Here is a 20,332-nt window from a genome sequence, read left to right on the forward strand (position 1 = left end):
CTGGCTTTGATATTTGAAGCCAGAAAGATACAAAAGAAAAAAAGGAAGATGGCAAATTCTTTGACCAGTGCTGATCACACTGTCAGCATTGAACAAATGAACTACAGAAACGGTTGTTCTGAGGGGATTGAAACAGAATAACAATGAGCAAACGGTAAAACGGAGGGGGGCCATAGGAATAGGAAACTGTATGTCTCTGAGATGTCCTGGACTGTTCTCTCCAGGGAAGAGGTGAGCACCCCATTGCCCTGACTGGGGCAAACACAGCATGAAATACTTATGGGTGACTTCTGAGCACGACACCCATACTTATGTTTACACTATAGTGGAGGAACACTCTAGCAATGCCCAAAATGACCTAACAAGTCTAGTTTCTTTTAGTCATTTACTTGCAACAAACAGTAACTGGAACTTCTGGCTAAAATCACTGGGGATCTCCTCAAGCAAAGCCATAGCTTTGCTTGGACCTGGCTTGGCTGATGCTATAATTAGCATGTGAAGAGAAAAGTGCCCATTAGCATCTGCCGACTTCTCTGGCCCGATTCGCATTGATGTCCATGATGCAATTGCTTCCTTAGTGCTGGCTTCTTGTATCACCGACAAAGGAATGCGGCATCCCTGAATGAATCATGCAAGAAGCAGGGGGGAAGGAAGGAAGGAAGTTCTCTACAAACAAAACCTTTTTCGTAATCAGCTGAAGGAAGGAAATGGGGGGGGAGAAAATTTTAACGAGTACTTAGGGTTAAAGAAAATGATAAGCTTTTGCGGGGGATGCAGTTACTTTTAAATTAGGCAGAATTACTCAAGGCTAACTGACAAATGTAACACCTAATGACTTTCTACTGCTGCTAAGGGTTGCTCTCTTGGTGCGAACGGTTGCATTTTATCCTTCAGAGATCTAGCCTTGGTCTCTCACCCTGTTGGCGGCGTGGCATAATGACATAACGGCAGTTGTCTTACAACCTCATGGCACTCCAGGTAAGCTCTGGCAAAGTAACAGAACGGTTTAGCCGTTAAGTGAAAGCGTATCAGGCTGAGGTTTAGATTCCTGGTGCAGAAGCCAAGAAATGACAATAGCTGGCAGTCGTGAAGCACCTTCTATCCAAACTCCCCGGCACCCTTTGCAGAGGCATTGCCCTTCCAGGCTCCGGGCGCCTGGCAGACTCCATTTCACAGGCAAGTGCGCTGAGGAACGGAGACGTGAAATGAGTCACTGCTGCTGAGCACAGACCTCAGATCTCTCAGTTTCTAATCTGGTGCCTAAATCGTAGATTTTTGTCACTTCAGAACATGGTGAAATTTTCACGTTGTATTTTTTCTTGCAACTTGGCAAGCACTCCACATGAAGGCTATGAGGCTTTAGGTAGACCTTTGAGGTCTTGAGGAATTACGTACAGAGCCTGAAGAAACATTTTGGCACCACTGACTCACGTGGGTTTTAGCAACACCACAAGCTCCACCCAGTGTCAACACAACTGCTTCTCAGGGAGGGCTACAGACACCGGAGATCAGGGGCATCTAGACATTACTCCAAGGGTGCCTTGCTCAGCAGGACAAATTCAGTCTGGATCTGAACTGCGGGCAGATTCACATCCCTAATGGGCCAAGGCCTTACTGAGGTCCCCGTCCTGCGGGGCTCCCACTTCCCGCAGGACGTCTGACTTTCCTCCGGGCACGGGGCAGCTGCGGGCCCCTGCTCACATCTTCTGGAGCTGCTAATGGCAAAGCTATCTCAGCAGGCTGGTGTTTGCGCTAGCCACTCGGCACACACTCACGTTAGCGCAGGCACCGGCAATCGCGTGGCTGCAGCAGCACAGGGATCCACGTGGCTCCGCTTGCCGTGCTAACGAGTGTGCTCCATGGACGTACCAGAGGATTTTAGCTACACTGACCTGTTCCCTCCTAACTGTGGCTGCTGGCTGAAATGTCTTGCTTTGTGGAGCTGTCGAGCTTGTTCGTAGGGGTCAGAGGCTTGCCAGCCACACTTTAAGCTGAGCCTATTCACACCAGGGCTTTGGCCATCGCCCTTCAGCACAGCCGCTGACTGTTCCTTGCACAGCTGGCCCTTGCCTGGCAGAGGCTTTTGAGAGACACCCCAAAATAATTAAAAAAAAAGCAAACTAAGAGCCACAAAACTTTTGTGCCTGATGTCGATGCCAAAACCCAAGCAGTGTCCGCAGTGCTGCATAGGTACCAAACCCTTTCCTGCAGCTCTCCTCCCGTGAGAGGCGGCTACTCCCCTTTGGGGGAAAAACCCCATTTTCCTCACTTGCCACCTCACAGCTGCATCTGCTGCTTATCGCCAAGGCCATCGCTGTGCCGGGGCAGAGACAGGGTTGTCCTGGTTTGTCTCTGTGCCTGTCAGACACACTCACCGCAGAGGCACGCGCGGTTGCAGAATGACAGAAACGCCTGCTCCACACCCTCCCTAATCACACCTTGGCATCAGCGGAACAGCCTCAGAGAAAGAAGCAACCTGACTATTCACTTTAGAGGAAACCAGAGCTCTGCAGAAAGCGTCAGGAACTTGGGAAGGAACCAAGGGAATGGGAGGAAATTGTGAACGTATTGCCTCATATAGTCCTGCCTAGTGCCAAGGCTCAGGAGGGGAGTCTCCAAACACACAGGCTTGTCTCTGTCTTCTATGAGGAAGAGGAAGAAAAAGATGCCTCAGAAAGAACCAGGCTACAGGACTCAGATGCCCCAAATCCAGAGGGGGAGGGATGGAAAATAAGGGAAATAAAGAGGATATAATAAGTCTGATAATATTCTTTTGGAAAAGGATAGCAGGCTGCCTTCATCTGTTGTCCGTCACTGGTTTGCACTGGGTACCTCTATCTACAGGAGGGGAGACCTAATAGAAAGCACATTAAAAATACTTTTTTAAAAGCCACCTTCTAATTCTTTTAGCACTTGTGGACATCAGAAGTTAAAAATTCCAGTTAATGCCAGCAAGAGAACAAACAGGCACTCTGCAAGCATGTCTGCCCCAAAGTTTGCAAATCAGGCTGCTGATCTCCCCAGCCATGGCTTTTATTCAAAAAACAATAGATTTGGCAGGGATTTTTTTATTGGCCATTTGATTTGTGGTCCTTCAAGGGACATGCACAAGCATTTCACCCCACCCATAGGCGCTCTTCTTTAAAAAAATGCAAACAGGGATTGCCAGGTTTTTCACATGACTCCAGCAGGTGAGGTTCCAATAAAACACCGTCTGCCTGGAAACTTGTTGTCGCCCTGTGAGACTGTGCAGCACAGCCCTCCTTCAATCTCCCTTCCTATCCAGGCTGCTCTGTGAAACCCTTCTTTCCTTGGTCACCCACCAACCCAGCTGGTTAGCTAGCAGTTCCCCCAGTCCTGCACCACTGTACTCCCCGTTTGATTCAAAGGCAAGTAGAGAGGCTGCTCTGCTTGCCTTGAAATAACTGCCCTGGGCTCCTGCGAGCTTTGTTTCATCCCTATGTAGGATACGCTTTTGTGTGCATGCCGTAGTGTTTGATGATAGCGCCTGACTCTGAAACCTCCAGAGAGGAAAGTGTAAGTCTGTACCCCACATTCAAACAAACGTGCAAAATAGTGAGACCTGTAGAAGACTCTTCTGACCTATAAATTGGGCAGACAGCAGGGAGGCACAAAAGCCACCGCCCCCTCGCCAGCATCTCTGCTTCGATCTAGGAAAAAAAGCAGTTGGTATAAATCCATTTCTAACGACACCTACTTCTGGATCCATGGGGACACTGGTTCTGCTCTGCCATCAACTCTGACACCTACACACTGAAACTGCTGCCCACGGGAAACTCGCTTCCTGGCAACTTCTGTCCCTGCAGCTCTGAACAGAGCTAAACATCAGGAACAGCCTGCTAGAGATGGCTCTTTGTTACAGCTGCATGGGTGAAACTGGGTTCATCCCCTTTCCACCATGAGAGCACCTGCTTGGATCCAAGGAAAACTTTCCTGATATGTCGAGAGAGTTTGGAGAGACATTTCACAAAAAGCAAAGACTGGTCAGAGCTTTTACACTTGGTTGCAATAGGTTATGCTCATTGCTAGCACAGAAAAGGTAATGTATGCTGGTCCGCCAGCCACGCAGGCTCCCACGTATGCATCATGTTGGCAAAACATAGCACCCATGCCAAGATTTCTCTGTGTGGTCACTGTTTGGACCAGCCGCTACTGGCTCCTGGCTCCCCACTGCCAGCTCAGTGCAAGCGTCAGTGTTTATCATAGCAGAGCGAGTGTGAAATGAGGCTCAGAGCTCGCAGAGAAATGCTGTGGGAGTGGAGGTGGACGCGAGCTGACATCATGGCAGGGCTGCTCCCCACGTACCTTCCTCAGACCACAGCTGGGCAGGGTCGGGTTTGACCCTGCTCCCCATGAGTGGCAGCTCTGCCAGCACAGGCTGGCTGGTGGGGCCTGTCCCCACACCGAAGGGGTAGAAGGAATTCTTGGAGAAGCCAGAGGCAGCTCAGGATGGAGAGGATGAAAGATTTCTCCTCCTGTGAGCTGCGATGGCAGGAAGGGAAGGGCTGGTGGGCACACTGGAGGGGTCATGCATAGGGGATGTCAGAGATGCAGGCACAGTGCAATAGGAGTGTAAGACGCAGACACGGGCACAAATGCACAAACAGAAGAAAGCCACTGGGAGACGTGGTGGGGACAGGGATAGTCCCGGGTACTGGCACCGTGGCTTAGCTTTCTAGCTGGCAAAATCCTGCTGGCTGCAGGGCAGAGCAGGGAGTATAGAGAAACAGCCCCTGGGTTTGCACCTCACCGCCACTCCCAAGGAGACACAAGGCAAGGCAGTGCTTACATGGGAAAATTTAATGCCAGGTTTGTTTGTTTAAGGCCGAACCACAGGATTCTGTGCTGTTTGTGAGCTGTAGCCATTGTGGTGATCCACATGATCCCCACTGCAGATAAAATGATAAAATGACAGTGAGGTCCTGAATGCATCTGCACTGCTACTTGGCTTATACAGTCACCTTCCTCTCTCTCCACTACACACACACAGCCTGTCCCCGGTGCTCTAGCAGGGTTACATAACCCAAAGTCAGCTTTAGGCTACCTCGTGCCATTTTGACTGTAATTGCATTTGGACTGGCTGGAAGGGGAGATGCGAGAGAGAAACATCGGAAGCAGGACAGCAATATGCAACACAGAGCAGGGACACGTTTTGCAGCAACTCTAGTTCTGGCTCAGGGGATAGAGACTGACTTGGCTCAGCTCAGCTCTAGGGGAACTTCTCCTTTCTGGACTACACCATCACTGTCACCTTTTCTCTGCCCTGGGCTGGGCTGAGAGCGCAGCTGGACGTTGGCCCCTGCCTGTTCCCAATACTGTTCTGGGTTAGCTCAGAGCCCTGGGTTCCCCCAGGCTCATTTCTGCTTCTCACAGTTTCATTCAAAAGTGAGACACAGGACAGCCTGATTCTGCAGGAGAAACTGGAAGGAAGAACGTTATGGCCCAGCACATGCCTGTTCTTACTGCACTCCCACTGCAAGGGGGGATATCTCCGTAATGCTGGGCTGCTGTGCAGCGCCTTGTAAATCGAGATGCCTGTGACGTGTGGATCCTTCACATTTCCTACGCCAAAGGGCCCTGCACTACCAATAAACACTAAGGACAGTAACAACCCAGCTGTTTACAGAGCATCTCAGGTTTGCAGCAGCAGTTTCCTTCCATAAGTAAATCCCTGGCTTTTCTTCCCACTCCAGCAGCATGAAGGAGCCATAAAGTTCCTGTAACGAGCCTGCTGAAAGTTTTGGCTGGCAGGGGAGAATACCTGAGCAGCATAGCGCTGGTGTAGCATGCTCTGTGCCTTCTCCAGTGTCAGGCTAGGTTGGGGCATGACTAGGGAATGGATGTCTTGTGATGCCTGGCCCTGTGACTGGCAGAGTGAAAAGGTGACAGATGGACACCTAGAGCCAGGATTTGTTGGATTCTTACCAATCATGAGGATCAATTGTCTCTTTGTCATTCCTTTCTGTTGGAAACCCCCTCCACACACTTTCATTAGACCTGAACGCCACATCCCAGCTGATTTATTCAGTAGTCAGTGGAACAGTGCAGATTCCTGTCCTCATACAAGTATAATTCGAATAACCTAACTTTGGTCATTTAAATCCATACTTGAAGTTTGACGATACGGTCAGCTCAGTTTTCTTGCATACCAGTTGCTTGCAATCAGCCAGCTCTATTTTAGCATCTCTCATCCCCAAGAGAAACTAAACCTTTCGTGAAGCATCAAAAATAGGGGAAGGTAAATTCTGCCAAACAGCCTGCCTTCTCTCTGACATTATCAGCTGAGACGTCACTTGAACAACACCTTGCTTTACCTCTCACTAGCCTCCTCTTTGAATCGGGTGTTTGTTCTGCCTTGGGTGGAAAAAATTCCAGCGTCAGTTTGTTGCCGGCTCCCTTGCACAGTCCCACTGCACAGCGACCTGGTTCAGCCAGGCGAGATCTGAAGCTACCTGGCACGGGGTGCTCTCACTGCACTCATTGCTCGGGTGATTCAGGTTTAAACATAGCCCTGCTGCCCTGTGCCAAGACCCTGTCCCCACCTCCTGCCTGCTCCTCTATTCCCTGCCCAGATCATTTTCCTGGGGCGCTTGCATGCTGGGCCAGGGCTTAGTGCTACAGTAAAACAGCACTAGTTCTGTCAGACAGGAGGGAAGAGAAATGATTTGAGATGAAAATACTTGATGCCAGTTACGGGCAAACCCAATATGTTTTAGTTTGATTGAGGCTGTTTTTCCCTTCCTCATCCTGAAACTGGAACCCCTCTGCAGGAGGTGGCATGGTGTGGGGTGAAGGAGGTTGACTTTAAAAATAAAACAACACTCTCTCTGCTCTGGGAGCATAAATTAAGCCTGGCCACTTGCCTTACACAGCTCCACCAACACTGGAAACAAACTGCGCATGCGCTGCCTCTTTGATGGCCATCCTCTCTCACCCCAAGGCTAACAGTTCCTCAGTATTTGTGTATGACTGAGAAACTGTCCCCTCTCCCTTCTGTACTGCCTTCTTCCTCCTGCCAGATCTGCTAAATCAAAAGAATTACAGCTGAAAACAGACAAGAAAGAAATACTAACGTAGGAGGGAAAAGGCAGTAGTCAGGCTGCCTGCACTGAAATGCAGATCCCTGCTGTCCTGGCATTTCCCTGCTCTGTTTCTTCTCCTTCTGCAATCCCTTTACAGCTTTTCCCATGGGATTCAGCCTCTTGCTTTCCACTTTAAGACTTCTGCTAGTGCTTGAGTCATTTTCCCTCCCAGGGCCCATTCCCCCATCTCCATTCTCTTTTTTTTTTTGTCACCTTCTTACATTCTTTTGGAGTTATATCTCATTTTGCCTCTGTTCTTCAGCTGCCTCCATCTGTCCCTCCAAACATTCTCCTTAAAGTCCTTTTCTCTCTCTCTCTCTCTTTGTTTTTCTTTGCCAGTCTGTACTGTGTTCATGAATTTATTTGCAGAGTTGACAAAAGCCCCTTACGGACACAGACCCCCCCAGTAGGCTGGAGCTGTAGAAACCTATGCTAAAAAGGTGACCTGTCCAAACAGATTTTTCATTACTATTCCTCTCCTGAGATTTTCAGTGTTAAAGGGAATTTTTAGGTAGAGAAAGAAAACATCCCCCAAATCATTCTGACTTTGACATAAGCCTTTGGCTTTGCACGTCATTCCGTATAGGAAACCCCCCAAAGCTTTGCCATCTAACTGCAGCAAGCAGCACTGAAATCCTGTGTGCCCAGCACACCGAGCCAGTCCAGCCTGAGAGCACCCCTGAGCAGAGAGATCTAATGAAGACACTGCCTCTTGGGGTCCCTGCAAGCTCTGGGGGCATGGCAGGCTGATTGGGAGGCACACCTGAGCTTGGTACCTCTCCCCAGCACTTCCAAGGAGTCCCAAGCTTCTTTTCAGACTGAAAAGCCTTTCCCCTCTCTGATTAGTTTTTGTCTCTGCAGGCCAACATGCACAAGTCATGCCTAGAAATCACGGCCCTGCCCGCCTTGGCACATTGGCCACCAGCTCTCGCTTGGAGGCTAATCACACCATGGCTCTGCACCCCGACGCTTCCTTCCTGCACGTGGCACAGGCTCACCACCTCCGCTCACTTGACTCTCACCCACTGTCATGTGCAGGGCAGCTCAGCTGGAGTTGCCCAGCATCCTACCCCCTCTCCCCTTCCTCCTCCTTCCAGTGCCAGCCCAGAGCTGGCAGCAGCTGGGGTGTCATCACCTCCTGTGCTGCAGAGGGCTGCCCACAACTGTTCCCTGCAGCCTGCTCGCAAACGTCAGCTGAGCGCTTGCAAAGGAGGGGTTGAGAGTGCAGGAGGAACAGCTTGTACATCACTCTCCTGCTGGGCATGGGGAGGTGTTCATTCAGGGCTGGATGTCACAGTGGCACTCCTGGAGGTGTTTCCATGCTATAAATAGGTACCTTCAGGATCCCCTTTTAAGAAGGGTCTTTCTCTGCACCAGGGAGCCCCAAAGGGACTGGGACCCACACAGTCAGGTTTTCAAATGAGCTGTACAAATCATGCCGCGCAGTTGCTGAGGAATGGCTTGCTTTCTCTGAGTCACCAAATGTCTTCCCATGGCTCTAATCTCCCCTTTTTCCTGCCATACTTCTCCCTCCTATCATTCCCTTTTGTCTCAGGTGCTGTACTGAAGCGATATGAATTAATTCCAATAGCTGTCAACTGTGCCAGCAGCCTAGTCTCTCCCCCTCTTTTATAGCTCTGTATCTGTATCTATCTCAGTTGAAGACAGCAGGACCTCCAGTTTTTCCTTCAGCCCCACCACCACCGAAGCTGCCCTATGCTCCAAGAAGGCTCCCTGCTGTCAGTCACTGAGGGAAGAGACTCAACCTCTGCTGACTTTGCTCAGGGCTTGATCTCCCAAGGCAGCGAGCGTGCTAACATCTCCATTATCCAAAATGCTGACAAGTTAGCAAATGGCTCAAAAGGTTCTGCTTTAACTGAGCTGATTTGCAGAGAGTCTAGCAAGGCACCTGGAAAGGCACTGGGCTGGAGGGGCAGGAAGGGCATTGCTGGTGGACCGGTAGGGCCTTGTAGACCAAATCCACCTGGCAGATCATCCTAAACCCAGCCTAGAGAGTCAACATCTCTGCGTATCAAACTGGTGGGGCATTACTATGGCGTTTCTCATCCCAGCATGAGGGAACTGTTTCCTCTTTCTCTTCTTCTTTAGCTACAAAATGGTTTGTACAGCCCTTCAAACTCAGCAGCTCAGCACTCGAGGTTTTTAGCCTAACTTGCCTGTATAAAAAGAAGTTCCACACTCAGCCAGTCTCACGTTAAAGCAGAACATCACAGTAGTATCTGAGTTATAATGAGATGTTGCAAAAGCCTGCAGTCATGGTACGGGTTTGTCTCAGCATTGCTCCATCGTGCTAGGCTGGGAGCTCTGCAGACACTCTTCCTCTCCGAAACCACTGACTAACAACAACGTCTTGTGACACTGGTGTGACACAGACCTCACCGAGGGAGCTGTGTCCCAGGCAGAGGGCTAGAGGAGAGGGCATGACAGTCTATGCCTGATCCCACCTATTCCTGAGAGGGACAGCCAGGTGAGGTGAAAGGGAAGCAGTGGCTGAACCGCAAATGAGAAAACACTTGACCCATTTCCTCCGTGAACTAGGAATCACCCTGTGATCGCTAGGCTCACTCCGTGACCCAGGTAGCTCCTCCTCCCCACTCCCCGGCACACAGATATATTGAGGCTTCCACTGTCTCTGCTACATGCAGAAACACTTCCTTCTTCTGCTAAATGTGTATCAGAAAAATCTCTCTCACTGAGCAATTTGCTTTTAGGGTCAGGCTTAAAGCAACTTATCTAGGGTTTCTACTACAGTTTCTCATGGGCAAAATTGCCGCTCATTTCCAGACATAAGTCCAATAAAACAGGATGGGAATCTCAGACTTCGGAGCAGGATATTTTGCACTGGTTTTGAAGGCTTTTTCAAGGCTGCCCCGACTAACCAATCTGCTGTCCACACATCATAGTCCCTCAGATGTCTGGAAGCAAATGGGACCTCCACCCAAAAGCCACCAAGCAGTTGAATGTCCTGGCAGGTACTCATGTGGTAGCACACTGTTCATGGTAGATACCATTTGCACTGATGCCAGTGGGCTTGAGAGGCAGGAAAAGTGGTATGGCTCTGGCAGCGATGAGCAATGCTTTTGGCAGTGTGGCTCTTGCTTGAGCTGATGGTTGCAAACTCAAGCTGAGGGCTGCCCCCATCCAGGGATGAACAAAGCATTTCCTTTAGCCACAGAAAGAAAAGATTAAGGAGGGATTTTCATACTCGCACACACTTAAGAGAAGAAAATATTTATATGAGGGAGAAAGGACTTGGCAGGGGTTTCCCTAAGGCTCTGCTTGTTGTCATGCATTTCTCAGGACTGGGTTCAGGCTGTGGAGTTCAGCAACAGAGTCTGAATCCCCCAGAGCTGCTGAGGAGGTGGTGTGAGTGGGGAGCTGCCTTCAGAGGCTGGTAAGAGATCCTCTCTCAGTTGTTTCTGTTGCCTACACCTGCAATGAAATCATGTCTGAGAGACTGCAGGTAGTGCTGGAGCATAATGTCACTCCTTTGGCACCACCGGAAGATCAGAGCCATGTGGGGCTTATTCTAATCACCAAAGGTGCAAGGAAGCGGGGTCTGGGCTCTAAACACCTCTTAGGACCAAGCACCTTTCCACAAAGTGAGATATGATGAAAAAGGTTCTCCAATATGAACACCCCATTTTAAAGGGGTTGGGGGGAGCTGAACGGCAGCTCAGGTTCCACACAGAGATCCTGAAGGAATGACTCTGATTCCCACTTCAGGACACATGCAGTCAGCAACAGCTCATACTTCCAGCTGGGGCTCTCTATCCCTTGAAAGCACACAGTCACAAGACCCAAGAGTGATTATAATTTCGGCATCTGCTGCGTTTTGGAAGTGCCTGGTTTAATCCCTCCCTGTCCAAGCTGCTTGATGGCTCCCTGTTTTTGTTTCTGGAAAAGAGAAGCCTTGAAACATGAAGGGCACACACTGGCCTTTGCTGCCAACACTCTCATCATGGTCCAAAGTGACATAAAGAATGCAAAATAGTTGTCATTACAACATGCTGGGCTGGGATCCTGGTTGACATTAACCATGTTCTTTCTTCACTACCACCTGTAGCAATGAGGGCATCAGGACAACACAGCTGGGCAACAGAGGAACAGGCCAGGGGAATAACATACTTTCCCAAAGACCCCCAGAAACTTTACCAGTCCTACTTAGGAGATAAACCAACCTGGGACAGTTAGAAAAGACCTGTGCTACTGTCACCCTCTGCTCCTGCAATGCAGTTCAGACCACTATCACTGCTTTCAGCCCAAGCTCCCAACCAGCACAGCTCTGGAAGCTGGGGCTCTGTGTTTGCACCATGCTGAGCTAGGACAAATGAGTCCTGCTAAGAGGCAAGGCGTAGGGTGTTGGTTGTGAGCGAGGGAAGGAGAGGTGCACAACACCTTGCTCAGACAGGTGACAGGGAACAGTGTCACTGCCATGCCAGCACAGGGACCTTGCTTCTGGGCCGCAGTAGAGTAGTGACCACACCGGATTTTACAGAAAAGCTGTGGATATGTTAGCTGTGGATACGTTTTCCAGTGTTTCATGTTCCCCAACCAGATGGTCTCAGTGCTGGACATCTGTGTTTCTCCCAAGACCCGGGGGAACCTTGGCACTGGAGACCAGCAACAAAGGATTAAAATCTCCAGCTGTAAGGGAGACAGTGCTTCTTCAGCCCTGTCCTACAGCACAAGTGCAGGAGCCATTCAAGCCTGCGACTGTTTGAAGCCCAAACAGCCAGAAGAGCAGGTGGGCTTTTAAAAGCCACTCTGCCTGCAAGCCCTGACACAAGAGGTACAAACCAGAGCAGCCCTTTTACAGAGAGGTGCTAAACATCTGCAACTTCCTCACTTCTTCTGGGCAAGGAGGGCTCACAGCTTTGCGTAAACTTATGAAATTCTCCCTGCAATACAAGAAGGCTTTGTGTGCCTCCCTGCTAACGCCAGGCTACTTGGGGTGGTTTTTTTAAATGAGACTTGAAGAATTCATGGGGAGAGTCTTGAAGCATTTGTGGGAAATACATCTAGCAAAACAACTTTAAGCAAGGACACTTGACTACAAACATACCATAAATACTCTTTATTTAAACACAATGTCAATCAATAAGACCTGCAATAAATACTCAAAACATTTGAACATACATGTCTTCATCTATGTATCTATCTAGCACAACAAATTACCTTTACATTTCCTTGTTTATATACAGATCTATATATCACTGTATATAGATAATGGAGATATATACACACATATACATACATATATCTAAATACATATGCACTTGTGCAAAAATGACCTTACCAAGGACAGTAAACAAGTAAATATTTCCCAATCCACTCTCGCTGGCACTGGCAATATTGCACCGAAATTCAATTGTATGCACCTGCCATTGGGAGGGTGAGAAAACAGGAGAAAAACTGAAATTGCATGCATGGAGAAGCAGCAAATCCACTTTTTTCATGATAAAGAAAGGCTTGTAAAGGCTTAGTGCCTTCTAAAGTACTGAGCTTGAATCAACACCCTTACACACAGCAATTCCAGCAGACACCCACTGCCAAATCCAGGTGCATCGGGGTTGTGTCCAGCTCTTACAAATAGATCTTGCAACACTTACCAGGAGAGATAATCTCCTTCCGAGACCTGTGTAAACTCCAGTTTCCAGCATGCACAGCTCTGTCTAGACCCAGGTTGTGTTACTAAGACCCGGGGGAAGCGTCTGTGTTCCCGACTGAGATGGCTGCACTTTGTTCTGCTGCAGGCAAACATGAATCTCAGTCCTTCAGGGGAGGGTGCAAGAGGGGACTGTTGTGTCACACAGTCTGCCTGTGCACCCAGCGGCAGCTCGGGCCCTGGAGGAACAGTTGTAGGGCATCTCTCAAGAGGCAGCACTAGGCAAAATATTCACTGCCCTAGTCCGCATACCACAGAAAGCACCTGCAGGTTCCCTTGGGTGCCCAGCGTAACTGGCCACTCCGGAGGAATGTCTGTGATGAGAACAGGGTGTAGCTACCCCAGCTGCCAAATAACTGTGGCCTCACAGCCTGGGATGTGTGTTCTTTGCAAAATATTCACTTTGCCTCCAAGAAGAAAGGTTAGAGCTAATGCTCACTTTCAAAGCAGCTCCAATAAAAAATAACAAAGGGGAGAAATGCTCAGGCTGCTGGGTTCAAGTCTTAGAAACAGCCAGGTTTTCACATCAAAAAAGACTGCTGCACAGGGACGAGATGCTGAACAGTAGCTGCAGTCCTACTCAGGGACCTGAGAAACCACATATAACTGTAAAAAACAACAGTGAAAGGAACCTTAATTCTTAGAAAACACTGGTGTCAGGGAGCCAGGGGTCATGCCATCTCCCTCTGCTGAGAACAACATCTCATGCCAAGGCGGCTTTTCAGAAGAGCTCTTGCTCATCCAAATCTACAGAAGTGCCCTGGGTACTGCGTGCATTGCAGACCCAAAGCACAGGCCCCGATACAGCTTTTCTTAGTTAGCGAAAGATGTGGGCCAGCCAAGGTATGAGGTGCTGCACCAGGGCTGGGTGCATCTGCAAAGATGGGTGGGGAGGGGAAAGACTGGGGTGACGGGGGCGAGCACCCAGCAGGCAGCTTCCCCCGAGCCCTCCTTCGCGTCCGCGCTGCCAAGGGGCGCAGCCACTCACCGCCACAGTCAGCCGAGCCGGCAAGCCTGGGCTTCCCTGGCGTTTTTAAAAGGATGGCGCTTTCCATCCGCTGACAGAGAGCAGAGAAGGGACACGCAAGCCAGGACAGCCTCCCTCTGGCCAGAGGAATGAACGTGCTCATAAACTCATCTCCGTGGGAAATGGATTCATCGTGCCAGCGAAAAGAAGCACTCAGAGGCAGAGGAATGGCAAAGAGACGGGGGGATGAAAGTCTTTCCCTTGGCCACTGCGAGTGTTTTTGGCTCCTGGCAGCAGGAGAGTTGTAATACCAGAAGGGCAAGAGATGCTGGGAGAGGGATCGCAGCCTGCTGTTTACTCCTAGCCAGCCCCGTCAGTGCTCTCCCTCCGCAGCAAAAACATGTCCCTTATAGTAAATAAATACATAAATAAGCCCTTTGAGAAACACAGCGGCCATGACGTGGGAGAGCCGAAGAGCACGTTGTGTGCTTGCTCACACATCCACTCTCCCTCCGGAGAAGCAGGGCTCTCCCTTCTTCACGGCAAAGCTCTGGCCTGTTTTCAAGCTCTCGGGAGGATTTGTAACTTAGTCCTCTTCGTTCCCTCTCTGCCATACCCCACCGTCTCAACAGCCACCTTAAACAGAGGTCCCCCATGCACCTGGCGCAAAGGTCTGGACGCGACTCTGCAGGCGAGGCTGGGACACGCCTGGCACTCGCGGCCCCCTTGCAGCCCAGCTCCAGGTGTTCTCCTCGGCGTCCCACAACAACGGGATATGCACGGATTGGCACTGCTGTGCATTAGTAGCTGCCCAGAGCAATCAGCCATTTGCAGACTTCTGCAATTCGTTATTCTGGCATAAACGCTCCCACCTTAACCACATATCGGGACTAAGGAAACCAGAGCCGAGGCAGAAATGGAATCGGGTAACCAGCACAGACAAAAACCTTACCTCCCATACTGGCCATAAGCAGGCTCAGAAAGACTTCAGCAGGAGGAAAAGGTCACATCCTACCCTGAACCTTTCTGGATACAAGGCTCTTTGCAAATTGCTCACCCTAAAAAGAAGCTTGAGCCAAGCTCTCAGGTAGGGCTCTGCGTCCAGTCTGCTTCCACTGCGTTAATTCCCCCTGTCATTTCCATAGCTCCTCGGTACTGGAGCAAGCGTCAGATTTTATTTCAAGACCTGGGCTTCCCAGAAAGCAAAAGCTCTCCAGGAATGCCTCCCAAGAAGCAAAGGACTCAGCAGCTCTCAACACTGCGCCTGTTTTGGAGGACAAAGCAAAGACAGCTCCTGATGCGGAAACCACAACTGCCAGAATTAAAAGCAAGACCCACAGAGCGGACAGTATTTTGTAACAACACAAAAACTGCATTTGTGGCACTGATCTTGACTACGAGATTAAAAACAATAACAATCTCCGCTTGGCCAAAGTGGCTAAGAGCAGTACGTGTACTGCCACAGAAAGCCACAGTTAGCTGTATGCACCCTTACCCATGGGGTCAACCGTGTCCCACTTAGGCTCTACGCAGCTTCATCCCCTCTGCAGCAGTGGTGTAAGGTACAAGCCAGCAGCACAGAATGCCCAGTCCGTTTGCAATAGGAATTTTTGGTATTTCATCACTGTGAGTTTCCTCAAGTGAAGTCACTGCTGTGTGTTTTATTAGATGTATTTAAACTGAGGCAATTCTCTGCTAGTGTAAAATCCTAACTACCCTAAAATCACTTTAACTAGCTACGGTTCTGACTTAAATATGACATTTTTGAATGCCTAGCATAAATAAAATTATCTTTTCATTACAAAACAATTTAATAGGCAAAAGGATTCCTTTATACAGCTTTTCTTTTTCAGCCGTGGTGCAGGGAAGGTTTGTCAGGTGTGGCTGGGTTGGTATCACAATCTTTTTGTGGTTTTATCGGAGATGTTTCAATGGGCAGTTGCCAAATTTCACAGGATCAAACCCCAAAAGAGGCTTTGCCCCAATGATTGCTGGATTTCAGGAGTTAATTGCTGACCACCTCATCCAATTCTAGCTGCCTTCAGAATTCAGCAGGTCATATGTCACCAGTTTTACTCATGTTGTCTTAGAGGAAAGAAATCAGCTCTTCAGCGGTCAAACTGCATTGCAAGCCTGAGGTTTCCTAACACCGTTGCTGAGTGCTGCACTACCTAGGTCAACTGCCCAGTGTAAACAGCCGAACGTCCCCTGTCCCTTCCACATTTTCATGTTCTTGATACTGCAGTGGGTCTGAAATAAGCCAATTACTCACCTCTCAGCTTTGGCTACATACAGCAGCAACATCTGAAGTGTTAATATAGCCAGCCAAATGAAGAGAGTAATTATTTAGATAATCAAGTCCTGGTCCACAACACGTGCTACAGAAATGCAAACAATTATTAATAATAGTAAAAATGCACACAGCAATTGAAATGTGGACAGGGGATTTCTATGTGCTGGCAGCCTGCTCCTGCTCCAAATTCGGTGGAAGTTTGGCTGCTGATCCCAGGGAAGGCAAGCATGTCCCCACTCTGGAGCCAGCTATCGCCGTCGGACACCTCTTCCCTCTGTGCTCTTAGTAACACTAACACTAACCTACCTTACCCCTGGATATCGCAAAATATTGCAAGGGCCTGGCAAAATTAACAACACAGGAGAAGAAATCAATTGCTACAACCAAGAGTTTAATTTTCACTTCCCCCTGAGTGCTACATAATAATAAGGGACCTGCACTAATCCAAAGTGCATCTCTAACCAGAGCGTGTTTACCTACGTGTACTATACAACATAAATCCTGGTACAGTACGAAGCAAACAGCACCCAATTCTGCAGATTCCTGGGCCTGTGTTGGGTTTTCCCTGGCTAGGACAGCCAGTTAATGTTTATCTGAGGAGCAAATGTTTTTGCCGATCTGGGACCTTCTCCCTCCAGCAATTGCATACCATGTCATGTCATCACACCCCTCCTTTGCTTAAGTGGCTCAGACAGTAATTTAAGAGCTAACTCAAAGCAATTCAGGTGCACTCGGGGGCTGCTGACATCCCTACTGAGGCAGGGGGTGAGGGCACAGATGTGTGCCAGTGTCCCGGGTGCCGGCGTCCCAACACTCGAGTCAGCTGACAGCTAGAGGCAGGAGGGAAGAGCTTTCTCGGGCACATTCCCTGTCTCTGCCTGTAGTCCTGATCTGGAAAGACTGCAAGGGGAGCTGAGCCAGCACCCGTTACAGGACTAGAAAAAGACTGGGCTTTTACAGCTATTTCTCTGTCTCAGCACCCTTTCCAAGCAGAATCAGGACCACTTTGGGGAAGAAAGAAGGGAGCACCAGGAGTTTCCGTTCCCCTTTCCCATAAAAGCCAGGTGGGGCTTTACCCCCAGCGTGTCGAAAGCTCAAGGAAGAGTTTGTCTCTGCCCTGCACCTTGTAGCAGCTCCAGCGAAGACCAGCAGGTCTCACCACCCACACTGTCTTTACAGGGCGATTCCCCACCAGTGCTCCCAGGGGCTACCTGTTTCGGGTACCAGCACTCGGGGCAGGTCCTCTCAGAGCAGTCAAGAGACCCACAGTCACACAGGGATTGCAAAGAGCTGCCAGCAGACAGGCCAGCTCTGCTCCCCCCACTCCCAGCTTCCGATCTCCCCGGAGAAGGCACAAGCCGCTTCCCTGCAGCATTGCCCCAAAGCCCCTCTGCTACCTGCAGCGGGGGGGACCAGCGGCCGAGGACACAGCTCGGCCGGGGGCTTGGCGCAGGGATGCATGCAGCACCCCGCTGCCTTCTCATCCCCTCTCTGCGCTCCTCCTCTGCCAGGGAGCCACCAGCCACCACGCACCAGGGACCCGTCGCGGCACGTCCCCAGTGTGAGCAAAGCGGCTGCAGTGCAGGGCAGGTGCTTGAATTGTCTGGGGAGGATGCGAGAGCTCACACAGGCGATGCCGAGCATCCTTCCACGGGGCACCACAGCTCCCGCAAGCCCATTTCCCCCCTGCCTCTCCTGTTTCTGAACACTTCCACGTCCTCCCAGCCCTTGGATTCACCCTTTCAAACAGCAGCTGAGGAGGGAAGGCAACGGGGACGCTTTATTTTCCGAGCCCAGATTGCCGGTTTCCTCCAGTTAGGGACTTTCTGAGAATAACTCCGCAGCAGCGCAGCCGCCCTCTCCCCGTCCCCTCTCCTCCAGCCCACACCTGCCTGCCCGTGTCTGTGGATTACCTTCCCCTCTGACAGCCCAGGGAACTTGCAGCCAAGTTTGGTAACCCGAGAACAAAATGCAAAGTCTGCCGCAAGGGGAAAAAATACCCTTAACAAACAAACAAACCAACCAAAAGCCATCCGGGGGCTAGAGCTGTGCCCCCAAAGTGTCAGTCCTCTTTGAAACAAAATAAAAAATCTCCTCCTCTCCCGCCTCCTCGCGTTCACTGTCACTTGAGACCTGAAGTTAAACAAACTCGACAGTTTAAAGGCTGGAGGAGGCTTTGGCCAGAGTCCGAACAAAAGGATGGTCCATGATTTTAGCAGCATTTCACTCAACTTTCCAGTACCACATTGCTGAGTCCCACAGTCACAGCCTCACATTCTGGGCAAACAGTCCATTTGTTTCTATTATTATTTCCGATGAAAGTCCTATAGCACTTGGCAAAAAGCATTCCTTGTTTCTGGGTGTTGTTTAAACTGTCCCACTGAGAGCAATAGCTGCAGATCTGACATGGCCCCTCTGAGTTGTGCTCAGACCCTGCAGCCCTGGTCCTAGCATCCCTTCTGGGCGCTTTTTCGTAGGGTGGCATCTCCGCACAGTTTCCTGGGCTGGACAACACCGGGACTACTGCCCAAGGCTGCGTTACTGGCCGCGGAGAGGTCCCACGGGCCACCGGTCTGCCAGGGGGGCTTGGTCGTGACAAAGGAACTGGGAAGACTTTAACGGAGGCAACATTGCCCAGGGTTTGCACGCAGTGCCACGAAGTGCTATCGCTCGGGTGGGCAGAGGACACCCGCAGCCAGTGGGAGCCTCCTCGCAGGCAGGGGCTCCTGCCTGCCCCACAGAGGGGTTCCCGCCACAGCAGCCTGGTTATTAACACTAAGTCCATGAGGTAGTTCAACAGCAACCAGCCAGGAAGTTCCTCTTGGGTTGAGCTTTCTGCACAGCCTTAAAATCCCCCCCTGCTCAACAAATGAAGGTTTTGCCTCTAAATAGGTACGCACTACAGTATTTTTGACACCCTACAAACAACCAGCCCGTCCAACCCTTCCCAGAGCAACCTTCCACCTGTTTGCACAAGGTTTGATGAGTTTTAGGTTTCTTGCAGCCACCAGATTTTAGATGCATTTTAAAAGTAGATCATTATTTTTCTTGGGGGGGTTGTTTTTCCTTAGAGAGAGAGAAAGGCTCATTTTCATAACCAACATGTGCCACACCAGAGCCCATCACGTCTCAAAGCTACCCACTAGGCACAGTACCTTTGCAGTGCAAAAAGTCCTCAGGGTTTGGGAAGGAGCCTTCTTCGCAGAGCAACTCGCAGGTTTTATCTGGTGCCAGGGGGTAGCTGTTGTCCTCCTCATTGTAGTCGCTCCTGCCATTGCTGTTGGAGTACCCGTTGGCATACAACTTCAGGGCAGACCTGCGGAGGCACAGGAGCTCCTGGAAGGCATACCTGAAGTCCGGGCTCCGGCAGTAGATCAAAGGGTTGAAGGCAGAATTAACATAGCCCAGCCAGTTCAAAAGGATGTACACGTACTTGGGTATGATGTCATCCTGGATGACGTGCACGATGTTGACGATGAAGAAGGGCAGCCAACACAGTGTGAAGGTGCCCATGATGATGCCCAGAGTCTTGAGGGCCTTGTGCTCCTTCAAGCAGAACTTGGAGGCACGGCGGTGCCCTGCTCGTCCGTTCTGCTCCTGCTCCTTGTTCTGGATGTGAAACCTCCCCTCGCTCTTGTCTATCTTCTGCAGCTGCTTCTTGGCCACCTGGAAGACCCTGGCATACACGAAGACCATGACCACCAGTGGCAGGTAGAAGGAGATGATGGAGGAAGCAATGGCGTAGGCTTGGTTGGTGAAGAAGTCGCAGCACGTGTCCTCCTTGTAGCACAGAATGGCTTCATCACGCTCTGCCCGGTACCAGTGCATCTGGATGGGCAAGAAGGACGTGAGGGCAGAGACCACCCACACCACCAGGATGACCACACGTGCCTTGCTCTTGGTCAGCAGGTTCTGGTACTTGAAGGGGGAGGTGATGGCAAAGTACCGGTCCACGGCGATGACGCAGAGGGTCTCGATGCTGGCCGTGACACAGAGCACGTCCAGGGAGGTCCAGAACTCACACCAGAAGTTCCCGAAATTCCACATCTCCATGATGATGTGGCTGGCACCGAAGGGCACCACGGCCAGACCCATCACCAGGTCGGCGCAGGCCAGCGAGGTGATGAAGTAGTTGGTGACGGTCTGCAGGCGCTGGAACCGGGCGATGGCGGTGATCACCAGCACGTTGCCGAAGACGATGGCCAGCACGATGACGGACATGAGGATCCCCATGCCCACCATCCACACGTCCCGCGACAGCGTGGGGTCGGCGGCGGCGC

General features: G+C 50.5%; 1 protein-coding gene across 1 annotated transcript in view; it reads right to left on the minus strand.

Moving 5' to 3' along the window:
• ADRB2 (adrenoceptor beta 2) overlaps positions 1-20,324 on the minus strand; it is a 35,781-nt gene extending 15,457 nt beyond the window's left edge. Inside the window, exon 1 of the mRNA XM_026063495.1 lies at positions 19,208-20,324. Coding sequence (XP_025919280.1) covers positions 19,208-20,294 — 1,087 coding nt within the window. The 5' untranslated portion in view covers positions 20,295-20,324. The remainder of the gene's footprint in view (positions 1-19,207) is intronic.
• Positions 20,325-20,332: the final 8 nt, after the last annotated feature.

The sequence above is a fragment of the Apteryx rowi genome, unplaced genomic scaffold, assembly GCF_003343035.1.
Source record: "Apteryx rowi isolate R43461 unplaced genomic scaffold, aptRow1 scaffold_2, whole genome shotgun sequence".
NCBI lineage: Eukaryota > Metazoa > Chordata > Aves > Apterygiformes > Apterygidae > Apteryx > Apteryx rowi.